This window comes from Ascaphus truei, chromosome 1 (genome assembly GCF_040206685.1).
Source record: "Ascaphus truei isolate aAscTru1 chromosome 1, aAscTru1.hap1, whole genome shotgun sequence".
In the NCBI taxonomy this organism is placed as follows: Eukaryota; Metazoa; Chordata; class Amphibia; order Anura; family Ascaphidae; genus Ascaphus; species Ascaphus truei.
This window is the reverse complement of record NC_134483.1, coordinates 508,861,710-508,882,915: the sequence shown is the minus strand read 5'-3', so window position 1 is coordinate 508,882,915 and position 21,206 is coordinate 508,861,710. Positions and strand designations below refer to the sequence as shown.

General features: G+C 38.3%; 1 protein-coding gene and 1 long non-coding RNA gene across 4 annotated transcripts in view; one reads left to right on the top strand and one right to left on the bottom strand.

Moving 5' to 3' along the window:
* LOC142465798 (uncharacterized) overlaps positions 1-13,403 on the bottom strand; it is a 128,205-nt gene extending 114,802 nt beyond the window's left edge. For 2 of the 3 annotated variants that reach the window (XR_012787982.1, XR_012787979.1), the window contains exon 1: positions 11,540-12,544. This is a non-coding gene — a long non-coding RNA (uncharacterized LOC142465798). Of the gene's footprint in view, positions 1-11,539; positions 12,545-12,888 lie in introns of those variants that run through there. The other variant, XR_012787980.1, reaches the window with a different exon arrangement.
* On the top strand, positions 12,970-16,860 carry HMX1 (H6 family homeobox 1). The gene is made up of 2 exons (XM_075570079.1): positions 12,970-13,953; positions 15,993-16,860. Exons 1-2 carry the CDS (start codon positions 13,674-13,676, stop codon positions 16,550-16,552), a joined length of 840 nt encoding a protein of 279 aa, XP_075426194.1. The 5' UTR covers positions 12,970-13,673; the 3' UTR covers positions 16,553-16,860.
* Positions 16,861-21,206: the final 4,346 nt, after the last annotated feature.

The following is a 21,206-nucleotide window of genomic DNA, read 5'->3' as shown; positions in this document are numbered from 1 at the left end:
AACTCGCTATAGAAAGGTCCATTTATATAGGTATAGTATAGAATACTGTACCTGTATGTATAGTTTTATTTATAGATGTAGCAGACTTCATATCTCCCATTGATAACTCAACATATCACATTATAATGCAGAATATCACAGAGGTTTCATCTGATTCAATGGCAGTGATCATGCTAATTATATCCCACCATAATGTGCCAGGGGGAGCAATAACTTTTGCTACATTTATACTGTATATAGAATCAACAGTGTATGTGGTGTTTGTCATTTATTTCCCTGTATTGTAAATTTGTAAAACCGGAAGGCCCTGACTCGAAGCGCCTACAATAAATGTGGTAAGATGGGAGAAGTACAGATGCAATAAGAGTAAACGTGTATTTATTAAAGTGCAAGTCAGGGAGGTCAAGTGCCTCTGGAGTCAGGTTTGGCCCAAATAGTTTAAAGAAATTATTTTTTTATGAGGTGAATTTTTAGCTGGGCTTTCAAAATGTAAAGAGAAAGTGCTTGCTGGATATTACATAATTACATGGTTACATAGTTACATGGTAGATGAGATTGAAAAAAGATATACTGTAGGTCCATCAAGATCAACCTATGTTAAATTTAGACGACATGATACTTTATGCTATATCCGTACTTAAAGTATATTGATCCAGAGGAAGGCAAACAAAAAACCCCAGTGAATTATCATCCAAGAATATCTCATAAGAGTGCAAATAAATTCCTTCCTGACTCCAAAAATTCAGATTACTCTCTGGATCAACATCCTTCCCATGTACTTATTTGGTATATCCATTAATACCTTTCCTTTCTAAAAAGATGTCCAACCTTTTTTTGAACATATCTATAATATCTGCCATAACAAATTTAGACAACAGATATTTTATTCTATATCTATACTTACTTATTGATCCAGAGGAAGGCAAACAAAAAACCCCATTAAGGGGAAAAATTAATTCCTTCCTGACTCCAAGAATTGGCAATCGGATTAATCCCTGGATCAACATCCTTCCCATGTATACTTATTTGGTATATCCCTGTATACCTTTCCCATCTAAAAAGATGTCCAACCTTTTTTTGAACAAATCTATTGTATCTGCCATCACAGTCTCCATGGGTAATGGATTCCTCATTTTAACTGCCCTTAATGTAAAGAACCCTTTCCTTTGTTGCTGGTGAAATCTCCTTTCCTCCAACCTTAAGGGATGACTCTGAGTCCTTTGTACTGCCCTTGGGATGAATATTTAATTTGAAAGCTATTTGTACTGTCCCCGAATATATTTGTATATAGTTAGCATATCCCCTCTTAGCCGACTCTTTTCTAATGTAAACAAATCTAATTTAGAAAAAGAGTTCCATAGGTAGGAAGAGATGAGTGAAAAAATTTTAAGACATGAGAGGGCTCTAGAAAGGTGCCAAGGTGAAACATCCTAGGGTTGAGTGTAATGGATGAGTAAATGTGTAACTAGATCCGGTGCAAGGGAATGTAGAGCCTTAAAGGAGATGTACATAATTCTGTTGTTTATACATATGTAGTGCACGTTCCCCAACCCCCTGGGAGATATTTCGGCTATGGTGTGTGTGGTGCATTACCACCCTGGTGTCCACAAGAGCAACCCACCTAATGAGGGAGACAGCGCACAACTAATGTGTGGGAAGTTGGTGCACTTGTTGATACCTGCCGGGTACTCCAGCACCCGGTAGCATCGGCTGCTGACAAAGGGCCACCCGGTCTCACTCCCTCGTCATCAGTGACGAGTCCGCCTCCACGTTGGGTGGTGTCCAGCTGGAGTGTCCCACAGTAATAGTCTCTCTCTCAGTATGGTGATCTGGTCCCAGATCACTGGATCGCAAGTTCGCCACCGCATCCTGGCTGGGTCCCTCACACTGGTACTACAGGGGCAGTGTCCCTAACTACTGGGCCTGTCCCTGCAGCAACCACAAGCTAAGTGGTCCTGGGGCCTAAGGGGGTCTCTGGCCTAGTGCAGGGGTCACAGACGCCGTGCACACACAACCTACCCTATCCTGGTTCCAGCTCCGACTGGCGTGCTCTTAGCGCGCGAAAAGTATCTATATCTTCAGCAGGGAGAATACTGTAGCCCTTCTGGCTGGTTCACGCCATGTGGAGCTGCAGCGGCAGGGACCCCCCGGAGGACCTTCCCTGCTATGGCCGCCTCATGCACCTACACTGCGCATGTTCGGCATCTCACGGTGCCCTGCAAGGTTAGCCGCTGGTAGCCTCCGGAGACCGGGTCACCTGCCGCAACCTCCCCACGCCCCACCCCCAGCCTCCGCTGCCAGACGCAGCTGCAGCCAGAGGTAGGGGGCAGATGGGGGACAAGGGGGACTCAGGCTATACGGAAATTAACAGGAAGCCAGAAGAGAGATTTTAGGAGGAGAAGGAGATGATTTGAGAATCAGCATTTTTAACAGATTGTAGGGGAGAGCGTGTGAGGTAGGGATGCCATATTGTTGTTGAAATCAATAAAAGACTAAGCCACTGATTGAGCCACCTGTGTTACAGCAGGGATATCCTTAAAACCTGACCTGTTGGTGGCCCTTGAGGACTGGAGTTGGCCACCACTGATCTAGAACTTTTGTCTGATGTGGAAGAACATTAAAAGACAGCAGTTTCGTCAATCTGGATTAATCTGTTTCAGCATGGTTACTGATGTTGCATTGTGAAGGCGATGATTACAAATGTCAAAAATAAGGTTAGGGTTAGTAAAAAAAAGTGACAAAAACTCTCTATCATAAAAGGTACCGGTGTCGCCAAAGTACATGTTTTCCACGGGTCCACTCAAACCTGTTAATATGCATAAAGACAAACAATTTACAACCACATGTGCTTCAACTGTCTACCGTACAAGGTATATTTCTAAGTGTCTGTCCTTTTTGATCTTTCTTGAATTTTAAAAAGTGATAGTCAAAATGTTCAATAAAAATTGTTTATTTCCCTAATCATTCACATCAGCTGGTTATTGTTCAAAATGCTATCTCTACAAAAAAAAACAAATTCAGCATTTTGAGGGTTAAATTCCCTAAAGGTGAAAAATGATTTTGTATACGCAAATCACAGTTCGCTCCTACAAAATGTATCATCCTATTCACCCAAGTAAATTAGGATAAGTAAACTGGACTTAATTATCTCTATTTTGCATGTGCAAAATACGTTGATTAAAAATAATAATAACAAAATTAGATCCACACTCTCTTCATCAGGCATCTCAAACACATGATCAACCTTTTAAAGGCAAATTCCAGCATAAGCATCTTGTTACTTGCCTGTTTGCTTTTCCAAGATTTTCATTAAAAAAACATCCTACCAAAGATGTGATCCATTCCACAATTTCAGGAATATGGTGTTTAAGCTATGTTATTTGGAAAGAAGGGAACATGCTTTGTTTCCCATCTTCCATCCAGGAAGTTATGCATTAAAGTGTGATGGTGCCCATTCAGCAGTCCTGCACGAAAACTGCCATTGACATCAAGTCCTTAGTTAGGACTTTATTTATTGAGTCTTTGCTGCAGAAAAAAAAATTCTTAATTTTTGGCAGATCATGAAGTCAAAATTGTACTTACTTTCCTTACATGATGGTGGACCTACCCACTTCTGTAGAACAAGTGTCAAACTTTGATCCAAACAAAGATATGAGCAGAGTAAACATGCTTTTCAGAAGCCTACTTTCTGATGAGTAAATGGGCTGATTTCTATGAGAAGCACGTTGGCAAATACTAGCCTCTGAGAGGTCATATGCCAAGACTAGTGAACAGATCCATTGGGTAAATATTTTGGTCTTCCAGTGCATTTGATAATAACAAATGTCATTAAACTTAAAGAAAGTAATGCATGTGAGGTTATTTATCAAAGTGTGTTACTCTAGCAAAAGTAGTGAAACATGCACCAGATTAAAAAAATAAAAGATTATTCCATAAAACTCAGTATTTTTCATTTGTTCTATTTGCTGTAGTTGTGTCCTATGTTTGCATCTGGGCACAGTAAAAATGCAAAAAACAAAAACAAAAAGTAATTACATGGCCTAATAATCTGACCACACAGTGATAAAACATTGTTTTTCTACATGTTTTATTTTTCTCCTCATTCCAAAAAATATCCATGAAGATCAAGGCTAATCATATTGTCATCATTTGTTTGGTTAACAGAAAACACAGATTCCCATCTTTCAGATGTTGTTCCCCCTCCACACCTCCCCAGACTAGTATGGAGGAATGCCATGGTCAGAAGTGAAGTGGCAGATCTTTTGGGAACAGGAGCTTGCCCTCAAGCTATGTTGAATTGAGCATTATGTGCCTGTTTCTCATTTTCCCTTCCAGCTGAACATCACAGTGTGAAGCATGTGTTTAGTATAAATCCATATTTCTCTTTACAACATTGCAGTTATGCATGATAGATAGATAGATAGATAGATAGATAGATAGATAGATAGATAGATAGATAGATAGATAGATAGATAGATAGAGATACAGAAGTAATCCAAATGGATATATGACTTGGAATTCCCATCATCGACTATTTAAGAGCACAGCGCAGTTTCTGGACAAAGATCAGGATTTTTTTTTAAATAATAACCGATCTATATTACACTTTTAAACACAAATATATGGATTCTTAACTTCTGTGAATGGACAACATGTTAATGCATTTAGAGCCTAATTATGATTTTTTTTTTTCAACTTCAGACAAACTCTATGTGGTTTGTAAAGGTCCTTTTACATCTGAAAACTGAAAATGACATGGATCATTTGTATCATAAATATTTTGTAGAAACTGAAACCTGTCAGGTATAATGATTTCCACATTAAAACAAAACAGCTTCAAGCTAAAATGTAGGTAGCTGAATGTTTCAGGTTAACCTGTGACATAGTTTCCCGACAACTATACTCTACACTACTTTTGCAAAGCAGTTTATTCATCCAACTATTTGTCTGCTATATCTCGTATCATATTATTACAAGAAGGATTCTGATTGAAAGGGCATTGACATACCCTTTATGGCTTCTGCTAACACCCTGAGTGCTGGAAGATTTTCCAACGCTTGCAGTGCTTATCTGGCACAGAAGAGGTTAACATGTGAGCATACCATGCACATTGCACCAGTTAATTTTCTATTTATTAATAATAATACTGATCAACATTGTGTAGCCTACGACCTCCATAGGTAATAATAATAATACATTTATTTCATATTTAGCGCTTTCTGCCAATGGGACTCAAAGCGCATCACAATTACAGTACAGTGTGTGGTACGCAACACATAGGATATTTACAGACACAGTCCCTGTCCAGATGAGCTTACAATCTATGTTTCTGGTGCCTGAGGCACAGGGTATAAAGTGACTTGCCCAATGGTCACATGGAGCTGACACCAGGAATTGATTAAAACTCTGTGTCATTGTTTCCAAAGTCACTGTCTTCACTCACTGAGCCACTCCTTCTCCATACAAAAATGTAAAACTGAACTTATATATTCTTGTCATTGATTCATTTTTATTCCTTCATCCAGCCCTTTAAAGCAGTAGTTCAAGCTACTGTTTAAAAACAAAAACAAATTATGTTCAATATGTGCATCAATACAATCTATACATTGACAAGTGATTAGCTAAGTTGCTGTTTGATCTAAGTTCTCCTGTAATCAATCGGCGACGATTTGGCTCGGGGGTTCACAAAATCCCTGTCAGTGCAGCAGAAGAGGACCAAAGATGCAAAGTTTTGTGGGGAAGATCATGTGACCAAGCACTCCTTAGATCCACTGCTAGAGAAAGGGCAGGGCTCAAACAGGGATGTGCCAGAGCCTGTTTCAGAAGAGGAAGGGGATGTGACTTTGTAAATGGTTGCTACAGAAACAAAAAATGCTTGTAACATTATAATACATTAAAAATGTCTTTCACATATTTTTGTTAATGCTAGAAGTATTTTCTCATAGTACAGAACTGATTTATTTTAAAAAAAACACATGTAGGATATCGCTTGAACTGGAGCTTTAATTGCATGGTGATAATCAAAATGTTACACCTTGTCTATGGTACTACACTTTTTATTGGTATTTAGACATGGGCTATAGGGCTATAGGAGCATCATTTGTGTTCAAAATTTTCATTACTTGTCAACCAAAAGTATTATCATTACAACACAGCTCAAATCTTTCTAAGCTATTATAGGTATGTATGATTTTAGACTACTGTTGTATAATGAGAAAGGAGAAGATGTTTGAGAGAGGTAAGGTGATAGCTATTCATACTAATTATTTGCTTAATGTTGTAGCAAGAGATGATTGTAAATCATAAACTGCTGCTTTACGACGGATAATTCATCAGGGCTGGGCTATAATATACACACACATATATATATATATATATATATGTGACAGAAAATATAGACAGCGCCCTTCACACACTATACTATACTATGTATATACTATACATCCCCTGATGAAATCCGCAGAGTCGGAAGAAACGCGTAGGGATATCTGGCAGTGAGCCTACAGTGACAGGGCAGCTCTCAGCACCAGCGTGAGGAGGCAAGGACTTGCCTGAAGATTTTTTTCCGGTTTCAAGTGTGAGAAGAAAGGCTAAATGGCAGCTGCATGTGGAGATTAAGTGCTAACAAACACTAAGGATTACTCCCCTGGAGACAGCAGCTGACAGTAACATCCTTTTTGGAGCCAATACTGACACTCACACACAAAGAAGAGACCGAGGAGTCCTCAGTTGGTGCATGGCAGGTCCCATAACATGCTTTATTTTATCAGACAAATTGTAAGTGTGCATTTGTCTTGTCCATGAGATATTAAAACTTTGTTCATCTGATTTTACACAAGGATCGGGCGCTTCTTTTCTCTTTTTCTCTAATATATATATATATATATATATATATATATAGTGGTCAACCCTAAACGAGCAGACAAAGGACAGCACAGTGATAAGTTGCAAAGAAAAAACCTGTATTCAGATGGTATACAGCACAAACATATCCAACGTTTCGGTCCAGGAAGGACCATCCTCAGGGTATCCTGAGGTTTTTTTTGGTTGTTTATATCTATAGAACATGGACCACACCATTTTATTGTATTTGGAGTGCCAGCTGCCTCTATCTGTATGTATATATATAGCAAATGGAAATATTACTGTATGCTCATTTGCATGTCTTAGGCAGGTCTGCAACCCCGCCTTTCCCCATTATCACCCAGCACACAGCACTTCCACTGCAGCAAGGGATTCTGGGAAATGACATGCAAATGAGCACACAGTGCCACTTTTTGCTTCAAAAACTATATATATATATATATATATATATATTTTTTTTTATTTTATTTTTTTTTAAGAAATCAGTTCTGTAGTATTAGATAATACTGTCTGTATTTTTTTTAAACTCCTGATGCCATTTTTAATGATTTTTATAATGTACTGATCATCCTTTGATTGGGAAAGAAAGTTATATCTATGGCGTTCTGCACTAATGACAACTATATTAGGATAAATATTAATATAAATGTCAATATACAACCAGTATCAGTGATGTGCCCCTCCAGTGAGGTGCTCCACGTGATGATATGGTACATGAAAAGATAATAAAAAATCATAGCATAATACTGCAAAAGACAATAGACCAACATATAACAAACAATAACATACAAGACAAACGCTGAGAACAACAGGTGACAATTAATAATATAAACACATTTAATTAAGACATATCATGGATAAAATACATATAAAAAAGGTCCCAACAGGACACTCATGCTCGAGTGAAGGTACCTGCTTACCAGAGGCAAGGAGGTATTATGCGATGGATATATCAAAGAGTATCCCCTCTTATGGATGAACAGCTGCTGGCTCTGGCATGTGTTCCTGGGCGTGGAGCTCTCCTGTTCGTGCGGTAACAGACCTCTCCAGTCTGTGGCGTTCGCCTCCTTCTCCGGTCCAATCTGCGCATGTGCAGTGGCAGCTGTGAGGTCGTGGCCGCAGATTCGTCTGGCCCAGGCTCTGCCGAGTGATGAAACGGATGGCGGCAGATTCGCTGCCAAATGAATGTCAGGCTGCAACGGTTGATCCAAAGGGGATATCGAGTGAGGGAAGATGTAGAGTGTCACGCAGGATCATCCTTTGATTGCTACAGCAACCATTTAGAAACTCATATCCACTTCCTCTTTAGAAACAGGTTCTGGCACCCACCATTTTTAGCTCTGCACTTTGGCAACAAAGTATCACAAACAGATATGTTGTTGTGTTCCAAACAGAAGACAATGTTAGAAAGCAACCATTTCATTATGCCACAATCAGGATTTTTACAGATTAATTTCAGGAGCACCAGTCGATTGTCATTTTAGGCTGTGTCCATAGAAGGACAGTCAGCGCTGAGCCATGCTAATGCTCCACGATGAGCCCCGTCATCCTCGATGAGGATGTCTTGAGAGGGGGCTCCCGCGAGCGTCCGCAGGCGTGCTGAGGCACAGGGATTTTCAGCCGACAGCAGAACCTGTTTCTGAGCGCGCTGTCGGCTGAAAAACTCCAATCAGAGCAAAGCAGCGTCAACGTCACGGCGCCGTGACGTCGGCGCTGTGACATTGACGTCGGCGCTTCGCGGGCTATTGGCCCAGTGACGTTAGTGCCCCGCCTCCCCCTGCCTTCCGATCACGCACACTGGCTCGTCTGCTAGTTCATGCAATCACTCCTGATTGCGCAGACGAGCCTCAGCTTCAGCGCAGAGGAGCACGGCTCCCCCCTATATGGACGCAGCCTTAGGTAAGAATGTAGAATTATACATTGTCACATTCTTTACATATAAAAAGAAGGGGGGAAAGGGGTCAGGATATTGTATTGCTGCTTTAAGTCCTATACTCAATATATTTCTTTTAGGCTATTCCAAGAAATAACCCAATGATAATCATAGTCTGGAAGTGAGTAAGGGCTGCTTCAGGGAGGTGCTAAATTTCATAGCCTTATTATCATGTGACAACATGAATGGATGTTTGGGGATTTCCATTGTTTGGTAAACTGCTCATTACCATATGATTTGCATATGACTAAGCCAATCGTCTGTTAAAATGTAAGGACACTTTATTTTTAAGGAAAATGCCAGGACATCATTGCAGTTAGCACCTTTGGGGATATGTGTTACGGGTATGGATACGTTTACATTGAGATAGCAGAACATTAAAAAATTAGCGACCTTCTAAGGATCTGCCTCTTAGTCTAAGCTGAACATCTACTGCCATTTAGTGAATGACTAAATTTGTTTTATTGATTTGTTTATTTTTAGAACATTGCATATTAACCAAAAAATACATTTATTTATGAATTATGCACAATGTCTTTCATGTAAGCATAAAGGGGAGTTATGATTGATATTTTTGATTGTGTAGAATTGCATATTCAAGGTACAGTACAATTGTACATCTCTAAAGCAAAAGCTACAGTAATATAAGATATGTATGGATTGAATGATAGAAGCAGGAAATGCTTTGTGATAACTGAGTACAGCATGAATGCCATATAATATGCAATGTGTGATCCCATTTTCAGATGCATGGGGTTTTTTTTTTTACTCTTCAATCCTGGAAAAGCAATCAAATAGATTTTTACCAACATATGAGGAATGTGATCTAATGGACTATCTTTTCCAGCTTGGACATTGATAGGTTTTGTCATTGCTGGAGATATGTGAAGGCACAAAATAACAGTTCTCACATTTGCTGTTTATAATTTCTCCAGCATCATTACTGAATGTGAGATATTAAACAATATTTAGAGCAATATAAAACATCTGCAGAATAATGCAAAATCAGAGTGACCATGGCAAAATCTTGCGTCTTCTAACAGAGCACCATCGCGAACCACAAATAATATCACATATGATTATATGGTACATTATGCAATAATCGTTGACATTCCCGAATTTAGCATTTTTCAAGATCATGTCTACAAATTGCTTTGTGCTGGAAGTTAACATGCAACTAGTGAAAGAGCAAGTGTGCCTATTTTCTTGTTTTCAGGTGGTGTGTTAAAGCAATAAGGAACCACCATGTCTTCACTGTTTTCAGATGTTTAAAGAAAATTGATAGAATATTCCCAGTGCATTACAGTACATTTGCACATGTAAACAATTATCCAAGAAACTCTAACGTTTACCACTGCTCGAAAAAGTATGATGAATCACAGACTTTATGGGCTCAGTCTCAAGGTAATAAATCTCTTACAGCTCCATTTATCAATATCCATAATCACCAATATGTTGCATCTTTTGACTGCATAGTGTTTTGTTGCAAATTTCATTACAGTCTATGATTCTTGAAATGAATATTTAAGGTGATCGTTTATGTTACGTTTAGATTAAAAGGCAAATCTCCAATGTTTGTTAAAAAAAAAAAAGAAGCGTGTATTATTAATGTTATTATTAGTATTACTATATGACTTAATTAATAAACGGTACTAAAATATGTATACGATGTGTAATATGTTGTTACATATAAATGTCAGGTGTAAGAAAGTAATTGACATATTGTCCAATATTGTTTTACGATAGTATTATGTGTATATACAATATATGTCAGCACAGTCTTAGTCTCATGTTCAAATGAAAATAATAATACATGCATCTTAAAATCTCTTAAAAAATAGGCAACGAGATTTTAAACCATCAAGCAATTATTTTAAGCAAATTGTTATATTATTTAAATAAAATCACGTGGGTATGTTACCATTTAGATGCTCTTGCATATGTATTCGATTAGATATTTAATGTATATGTATTTATTTACAGCTTAGAAATTCCCCAAGTTTGAATTTTGTTTTACGTAGAGTGGCTGTTCTGTGATTCGTAAACAAATGAGTAGGACAAAATATTGTTTTTGCATTTGCATATTTTGTTATTTCTGATACTTTGGGTATGTTTGTGCTATTTTGACATACAGTGCTCTAGTCTAATAGCATTTCCTTTGCACTCTGAACTCCCTTCTTAGAACGGATTCAAACACTCCACTCCTTCCCTTCTGTAGTAAACTGTAGCCAATCATAACCATATCTGTGCATTTCAAGGCCATAAAAATAACATGTTGTACTTTTTCTTGATTATAAAAACTGATTTCTAGATTATAAAATAATGAAAAGTACTTTGCATTGTCTATTTTCCAACGTAGTGGAAACTATCTCATTATATATTGTAACAAGCATCTTGTTGTGTTGTTGCTTGTTATCAAGATGCAATTTAGACTTTTTTTAAAATAATGTTTTAAGTGAAAACAAGTTTTTAAACAACATCCTACAACCTTGTTCCAAGCCATTTTTAAAACATTTAGCAGGTACATTTTAGCATAATAAAATGTTACTACCACAGCATTGCTCTTGTGAATTCATAGCATGAATTAATAATAAATATTTGGTAAAATCTGTAAACTCTGTAAACTACAGGGGGCTTTGGTCCTCATGGTAAAACCAACATCTTGTATTAAAAGACATCATGCATAAAGATGCCTCCGTGTGCTATTTACAGATGCACTGTGCTTGGATTGCATTTACTTACATGCTCCAGGGTTTTATCCTTGAGGTCTCACGTGTCTCTTTTAAACTGGTCCCACCTATCCCAGAGAATAAAATTAATATTGCCCTAATAAAACAACATCTATCTTTTCAGTGTAGTAGCACTGCAGGAATAAATCATCTTAAAAACCAACAGCTTAAAGTTGGGCACAAAAACGGACTGACATCTTTACATAATGTGAAAAAAAAACCGTTGAAGTGTGTAACATTTAATGTCAAAAGCGATTGGTTTTCTGCTAGACTGGACATCTCTCACTCAGTTCAATAGATGTGTTGAAGCTCTGGAAGAGGCTGGCGCTGGGAAAATGACTAGACACGCTTTGCACAGGACTGACTGGAGAGAGCTTGCAGGGAACATTCTGCCTTAGGGCACCTTAAATAGCTCTTTCATAGAAACAGAATGAGCAAATATTAGGGGAAGTGAAGGGCTTCACCACGGTTTTCTTAAATTACCACCATGGTTCATTTAAGAATGGTATTAACCACGTTTAGTCCATGGCACAAATATTTTTTTCTTCACAATAAAAGGATATCCTGAACGATAACCGTGAAGTCTGGAACTAGATTAAAAAAGGTCAATTCACTTCGGCACCTTACCAGTATACATTGGAAAATGGCTAAACATTGTATTCATAGGAGACTCTGTCTGACTTGATGTCAAACACTAGAGAATGGCTGAAAACAATGTGTTTGGAGATAATATGGTATGTGTATGGTAAAGCAAATAAAAGGGAAAGCAGCGGATATGAAATTGGAGAAGATGATGGGAAGTAGGGCAGCTAGTTTCTTTGAAAGGGGGGCAAGGAGGAGGGCCGGGTGACTGTGCCCAGGTCAATTGTGCCTGGCCTTTGCCTCCATTAGTAATGAACAAAGAGGCCACCACAGTTGCTAATATATTAGCTGGCCACTGCATTAAATTATAGCCATTTGTTAAATGTTCTAGTTTAAACTTTGCATCGTCCTTTTTTTTTAAAGTATAGACTTTAGAGCCGTACCCCAAAATCGAAATCTGTAGCAGACGTGATGATAGCAAAACTACTAAACCCCAAACTGACATTGGTGAATGATAACCGAACAGAGTAAGGTGGGGTCAACATCCAGTCCCGAGTCTCAGAAGTGTACGAATGGAACAAAACATATACTTTCCAAATTCAGTAAAGGCATGTCTGAGCTTTAACTATAGGCAGCACCTCAAAACACCACCCAAATAAAATATACTTTTTTTATGAGGGGAGGCGAATTAATTTTAAATGCACACAATAATAAAAGATCCTCCTCATGCTGAGCGTCAAACGCATTGCATTTCACAACTCCCCTCTCTGTCCCATTCACCTGCTCAACCGCCTTTCCTCCTATATCTTGGCCTCTTCTCCTCCTCCTCCTCCTCCCTTCTTTCGCTGTTACCACACACCCCAGTCTCTCCCTTTCCTATTTTGCCTGTCCTCCTTTTCTCCCTTAACCTCACCCCTCTGCTTCACTCCATCTCCTCCCCTTCTCTCCTCCAGCTCTTTAACTCCCCTTCTCTCTCCACTCCTGGGAATTCCAGCATTTGCCTCCCTCTTTCCTGCAGTTTGATTTGCTTCCCTAATTGACCTAAATAAAGCTCCTGACTGACAGGGCACTTCTAGGGGGCCCCCAAGGCACACAAACTACTAAGCAGAGAAGTGAACTCCATCGAGAGTAATTCTCCTTATTTTCCTTGAATAATTTCCATTTGCCTATCGTGCTCGTCCAATCGCAGGATCCAACTTTCCGCCTGTGAAACGTTTAACTCTGTGACATTTTTATTTCGTTATTATCATTTGTGTGTGTGTGTGTGTGTGAGTCTGTGTGTGAGTGGGTGTGTGTGCCCAGATCTCCAGCGCCTAAGAGATCTGTGTATGCAGAAGTCTTCCAGGCAGCAATGTGAAACGATTGCTCAGACATCAGCCATCACCCAAGCACTGCATCCATCTGTGTAACCAGAGCAGCAGAAGGCAATCAGCAAACTGGCCCAGAGAGCACTTTGGAGAAGAGCACATTATTATCTGTGTGCACTATAGCCCGGTTCTATCTCATCACTCACTTCCATCAGGAAGAGGGGAGGGGTGGGGAGACTTTAGCAGTGAATCACCACCATGCCTGATGAAGCCACGGAAAACCAGAGTGCCACCTCGGCCAGGGTTTCTTCCTTCTTCATCGAGAATCTGTTGGGGAGCGAGGTGAAGGGAGACAAGAAGCGCCATGGCCTCCTTGAACCGCCTTTGCCCAGCGGAGTAGCCAGCAGCCATTGCACTTCGGTGTGTTGTCAGGTCTCCCCGTTCAGCTACACTTCTCAGAGCTATCCTCCCAGGGAAAACAGCATGGAGTGGTACAGGAGAGCACAAGCTACTTACATCGGATGTACTAGCCCGGAAAGTAAGTGTCAGCCCATTACAGGCTTTTTCTGTGAATATTATTTATGTGTCCAATCGACCAGTTGGCATACTATGAATCTTTCATGTTTCCTGCCTTCATCAGATGTAAAATAATGAGGGGGTCGTGAGTGTTACTTGAAGATACCTTGAGTACAGGTTCAGCATCCTGCAGAAAAATAAATAACAATAATAATAATGTTATAGATTTTATATATATTTTAATGAAGCTACATGTTGAGCTAGATATGTGTGAAGTGTGAGTTCGCAGATGTAAACTGTTGTTGTGTATGTCATTTTGTGCATATAATATTACGGGATGGATGTACAGTGCATTCGCTGCCTCAATATTCAATGCCCAAATGCTAAATCTAAGAGCAGCCAGTTGAAGGTGTCTGTGCCCCTGATAGTTATTAGAACTTAAAAAAAAAATCACATTTATACAATTGAGGTCTCCGTGCAATAATATTCATATTCCAACTACTGCTTGAAATGTTTTGATTGCACATAATATTGATTAAGACTTTAATAGGCTAATTCTTCTTACTAAGAATCATTATCATGCACCACGATGCTCAGCAGTTAGCAGGAGTAATAGTCTTAAAGTATGTTAATCGGATTGACATTTGATCTCAAAGTCCATATTTTTACATACAATTCTTTGTCATTTTACAAGGCGTACCTATAAGGAATAAACAGGGAAACATTTTTTAGACGAGGAATGGATTGGCAGAAAATGTGAGGCCTTTTATTCCGTAACTAACTGCATCATGAAACATAAAATGATAGCAAGTTAACATATCCCACATAGTATATATAGTTATTATATATTGGTAGTAACCTTATTTGAAGAGAAAATCATTTACATAAGCATATAAGAATAAATAATATTATATAAAAATAAAACACACACACACACACACACACACATATATATATATATCAGTGTATAGTTATATTTTTATATAATATTATTTATAATTTATAATATTATATATATATACTGCATAATGTAAGCTGAATTCTGCTTCGGAATTTTGCAGATGCATGTATCCCATTATTTATATGGCATACAACGTACATACATGCATTGTGATATCTCACTCGAAAACGCTTCACATTTTATTGAAAGGGATTTATTTAAAAAAAAAACTTTGATTTGAGTTTTAAAAGACTACTGCACATTAACAAATTAGTTTACTCTTTTTAAATGAGTTTCGCCCTTTGATTTTTCCGTACATAATATGTAAACACATATTATTTATGATATGCTGTTATCAATACTGAATTTCTATAAAAAAATTAGAAAAGGATCATTATTTATGCACCATTTTGCTTAATGTGTTCCATCTTTCAGCAGGTCAAAACTTCCAATAATCCAAAATACTAAGGAATTAGCCAATGAAAATGGACATATAGTTCCAAATTCTCAAAATATTAAAACCTTTCAGTATAACATGCATTACTCTTTGGTATATGTTTTGCATTATTGGTGATTACATATTTTACACTTCACATTGCAATATTATAATATTCAAATAAATGTAAATTTTCCTGCCATATTTCACTTTCCTTCCATTCTGAGTTACCTTATTGTTTTTCTATATATCGTATCCTATTTGTTTTCCATCTTGCAATATCCTTCTCTACTTTTCTGCAAAGAAAAGTCAGCTGAGTTGCGCTTTTCCCTTCACTGATCCTGTCTTATGCATGTAGTGAGCAATAACGTAATCAAAAAAGATGGGGAACCTTTATCAGCAACTAAACAGATACATTTAAACTACTATTATTAATATTGTACAGTATGGCAGATTGCTATTGAGAATATATTTGCAGAGGCCAGTTTTTCTGCATTCACTATAATCACACTGAATAGCAAGACATATATTGATCCACTCATCCCCTGCGATCTAAAGACATTACGTATGTTCTTCATTAAATTACAAATGCAAAAGAGCTTGTGAGAAATCAGCAATTAAATCTTGTTCTCACTTGTGTTTTTTTTTTTTTTTTAAAGACCTGTGTTTCCTCCCTCTTGTTCAGCAAGTGACCGAGATTCTCCCGAGATCTCTGAGGCAGCTGGGAGGCAGCACCGAGGTTACAGAAAGCATGAGAAAGATGGTTCAGAAGACAGAAGAGATGACTTTCCATGTAAAGATGACGAGAAGACCGACCAGGACTCTCCAGATCAGAGGTCCTCTCGCAAGAAGAAGACACGCACGGTATTCAGTAGAAGTCAGGTCTTCCAATTGGAGTCCACTTTTGACATGAAGAGATACCTTAGCAGCTCTGAGAGAGCAGGGCTGGCAGCCTCCCTCCACCTTACAGAGACCCAGGTTAAAATCTGGTTCCAGAACAGAAGGAACAAATGGAAAAGGCAACTGGCTGCTGACTTAGAAGCTGCCAACATCACCCACACTTCTCAAAGGATAGTAAGGGTCCCCATTCTGTACCATGAAAACTCTCCTGGCAGTTCTTTGGGGTTCAGTCTATCACACATCTCCCCTCCTTTGGTGGGGTTTTCTAATGCGGTAAACTATCCCCTTGCCACCTTTACAAATTCAGTTCCCTTTCTAAGATCGCAAATGACTGGACTTGTTTGAAATCTGTAACGCGCCGGGACTTTTTACATGCTTATTTTTTATTAACTACATATCGCTACTTATATAATACTTGATTTTATGCATTTAAATTTAAGACGTGCAATAACTTCTACTTAGGGTTCACTGCAAAAAAAAACAACACAATGCCGAGATTAAACTTTTTTTTTTTTTTTTTTTTTTTATCATCCAAAGAAATCCTTGTACTGTTTTGGGGGTATATTCCATCATCTAATGACAATCAAGCGACGTTTGCAAGTGGCTCTTACTTATACTGTAGATCCAAAGCAAAAAAAAAAAAGTCCATAAAATAAGCCTTTCAGACTATTTAGACTTATATGTTCTTGTACATTTTAATAGGTGAACTTAACTTGTAATCGTTAAGTAGCATGCGAAGAATGTAATGGACCTACAATTATGGAAATGTAGCAGGATAATTTGGAAAGAGGTACAGAAGTTCAACATACTGTAACCACGTTGGTGTAACATTTGTGAGGGTTTTTTTTTAACAATGCATTTAAAGTGTGGTACAAACCGTAAAAGTTCTGGATAAATAATGGGAAGAACTTTACAATGTCCAACATGTATGTTAAGGTTACAGGGCCTTATGTTTTATTGGTATTATGGGATAATGTTAATACCCTCAGGGTAAAAGATAATTGGCATTCCCTTTGTAATTACTGATTGCTCTTGTTTGACATTTTCTCTTTTTGCCTGTTTTAACAGGTGCGTTCAAGATAAAAAATTTTTTTTTTTGAAAACCCAGATATGAATACAGGCGTTTCCCAATACAAAACAAATAAGGTTATTTTTTAAGTATTGGTGTTTACTTTTTAAGTGTATATGCCTTTATTTTTCCTACTTTAACACGATGATGTCTTTATCATTAGTATATGTTCAAATAAAGGAGCTGCAAATATTTTCAATTGCTATTGTTGGAGAATTTGCTCAGCTATTGCAAATAGAAAACAGACATTTACTGTTTGCGTTTTTAAAACTGGAAGCATGCTGGGCCAGGAACTCCTGACAACGCGTTGCACTGCACTGGTGCTCAAATGGTTAACTTAAGGGGACATTCCTTAAGGACACGCAGAAAATGTATTAACTCGTGGGTATTGTTCACTTTCTCTTACTTATAAAATATTCTATATTGCCATTAAAATGGATGAGCTGAACGCTAATCACTTAAAAAAACACATCAGGAAACAATTCTTTTCGAATATATAAAATGCATTGGATGGGTAATAAAAAGTCTCAAGCATTTTAATGGGACAGTTTAGGTAAACAGAAAAGAGGAACGTGAGGCAAGTTTCCAATGCACTGGAGAGGTTTGTGTTTTTTAGTGTTAATTAAAGCATCAGTCCTTGATGAACCAACTGAACGCAGGAAGAGTAACATGGATATATGGGGGCCGATGTAGTAACTTGCGATATGTGTGTGTCGGCAGCGCGCTTAAATCTCCTGTGTTTGGCGGGAATTTGCCGCTAAATGCAGTAAATAGCGATTGTGAGATACAATGGTGAGTTGCACATGTTGCGAGTTCCTGCAGTGAGTGGCGGGTGACTGCATGTATCCGTATTTCACTTGAATGTGGCGTCAACCTCTGCACATAAATAAAAAAAACCTCCTTCTTGCTTAAAGCATTCAGTTACTCACCGTAGTGACTGTCTTGCTGTTACTGACATTAGCAAACCTTTTACTGCTGTCCCTCATTAGATACTTTTGGAAACATACCTGGTGCAGTGCTACAGTTGTGTCTTCTGTTCTTTGACACGTGAAGAGGTGATACATGTGTGCATGTGACTTGTGACATTTCATGTACATTTGTGTCTGTGTGTTGGACTCTGTTGCAAAGCTTACAGTACATGTCAGTGAGTTGCTGTGTGTACTGTAACCCGTGCATGCAGCAAGAGGGGGATGACCTCATGTATCTGTATTGAAGGAGAATTTGGCGGCAACTTTTGAACATGAAAAAATCACCTCATGATAGTTTGACCTTACATTCTGTTACTCACAGCAGTGTGTTTCTTGCTGCTAGTGACATTAGCAAGGCTTTCACAGCGCTGTCCCTCAATAGATAGTTTTAGGAACATACCTGCTTCTTGTCATTCACAAGACAGACACCTTTGGCTAACATTAATAATGTATTTTATTATAAACAACCCATGTAACAGGTTCTGAATGACATGTAATACAATTGAAGCTGCGCTGCCAGCAGCAACAGTACAATGACACAACAATGTCACTAGCAGCTGAAATTTTCGGCTCTCGCCTGCTTGTTGGTGCCGCAGCTTTTTGGCGCTTTTCTCGCAAGGAGTTTCTCCCGCGCACCCCCGAGATCTTACTCGGCATCTACTGCATTCTGCGTGCTGCTTAATATGGCGAAATAGCCATTCTCGCCACCCCGCCAGCGCTTGATTTCCGGCAACAATTGCATATGCCGTTTTTCAGGTAACTCGCACACATACCGCCATCAACTGCATACTACATGCCAATCTCGCAATAAAACAGCCAAATTCAGCCTTCTCGCAAGTTACTGCATCGGCCCCATGGTGTATGAATGGGCCTATTTTGTAAAAAATAATAATAATTGCTGAACCCTTTTGCCTTCCAGAGGGGTCAGTATCCCATCATAAAGTGTTGCTAATCTCTTTGGCATTGGGGGTAAGAAAGGTTGATATTATTACCATATTACCCTGGTGGGGAAAAATAGAGAGTGTGCTGTATTATTTTCTATGATAAATGGGTGCTAGTAGTCTGGAGTCTGGAGTCATTTATTTGAACCGAGAAAGAGCTAAATACTCCATCCTATTCTTATTTATTTAGTCATTTATATTAAAATGTTTTTTTATTATTATTATTATAACCTTACCATTTTATTCAATGATAAGAACCACTAATACACGCCTTAAATATTACTTTTAGGCCCTATACCGTAATCTGCAAACACATCCATGCAAGTATATTTGATTTCTGGGCTTCAATCAAATGCACTGTCAGCTAATCATATTGAAACAATATTTTTGCATATGTAAACATGACATTATTATTTTAAAAAAATGGATTGTTACAAAGGTATTCGACTGTGCATGTGTAGTGTATTCAAAACAGCATATCCAAGAGCAAAATTAGCCAGGGTTGGCACTCTATTAAAATTCTAGCAGCAAAATACCATTGTCTATTTGTTATTTAGTACTTGGTTGCAGGTACAGAATGACCTACCATGCAATGTTACTAACCATTATGGGTCATGTAGGTGTAGGATCAGGTCTTTTCATTGAAGTGTTGTTAGAAATTATATTAAAAAATGAAAAAGTTAAGCATGATGTAAAGAAGATTGAAGAAATGGATGCCCTGATCTTCCGGATTTTGCTTTACACGGTGAAGGATTTCTAACACATGCACAAATGCACAGGTTCGTTTGAATGACTGATGGATTACTGCAGTAGGTTGCATGAGGTCAATAAACCTCAGCAAATTGTACTATAACAAAGAGATTTACAGTGGATTATAGAACTTGAAGACTGTAATTTTAAACAGCCGCATTTTCTACTTCAATAGCAAAAAACAATGTGTCACAAACATGGAGACTGGCAGAATGAGTGACTTTACTGTCACAGGACTTTTATTTCTGCATGTTTCAATTGAAATGTGGGCGTATTTGTCCCATGTTCATTTTTTTAAAACATAGCTAATATGTCCAGGGATACTACAGGATTCCAATATGTAAGTACTGTAGGTCACATACCTTTGTCTATGGGCAGGTTGTACAGTATGCATAAATATGTATACAGTTATTTGTTTTAAGCGTCGGTATGTTTTCTGCCTCGGTGTTTTCTTAAAACTTCTGTTCTGCAATTTTGCCTCCCTGAGATACAGAACCCAGAAAAACAAGTCCCGAGGGTGATGTAGATAGAATACGTTCCCAACACAAACACACAAACACACCTTTCCTCCCATACATAAATACAGTGGGGTTATTAAAGTCTCCCTGTTGCACATCCCAGTTGTGTGCACCAATACACTTCACTATATGTTTTGCCTCTTAGTTAGTACAGTACATAGGCTAGTACAGTACATAGGCTTACACAAGAGCAGTTTGTGATTTCCATTGCATCAAAAAAATATATATTACTTGTGAGCACATTCACAGGACTGCAACCCTGCTTTTTGCCATTATCACCTAGCACACAGTGTTTCCACTGCAACCTGTTGTCTTAAATCCCTTATTACATGGAACCCGTAAGCCAATGCTTGCTGTTTTAAACAAAACTTTTAAACATAGCCTGGGGTGAGATGCAACGCCAGTGAACCCGCTCATAGACAGACTGTTTCGACCTTGTGGGTTTCACCAGTGTGAGGTTGGTTGTATTGGCTTTGCAATTAAAGAGTTGGGGAGGTCTTCACCACACATTATTTAGGCTATGGTGGGTGAAAAGGTGACTGAAAACCCTCCACGTATAGCATATAAAAATATTACTTGTGAGCACATTCACATGTCTTTCAGGTCTGCAACCCTGCTTTTTGCCATTACTATATATATATATACTGGTTGTTCAAGAGATACATATTGTTTTGCCTTATTTACAAAAGATAAAATGCCATGTCCCATTACAGTTGTCATATAGATAGGAAACTAATAATAGTAAATAATAAT

Bases quoted from the DNA above. Each gene is read 5' to 3' on its own strand.
- HMX1 (XM_075570079.1), top strand. From the start codon at position 13,674: ATGCCTGATGAAGCCACGGAAAACCAGAGTGCCACCTCGGCCAGGGTT. The intron at 13,954-15,992 runs GTAAGTGTCAGC...CCTCTTGTTCAG, and splicing joins CGGATGTACTAGCCCGGAAA to CAAGTGACCGAGATTCTCCC.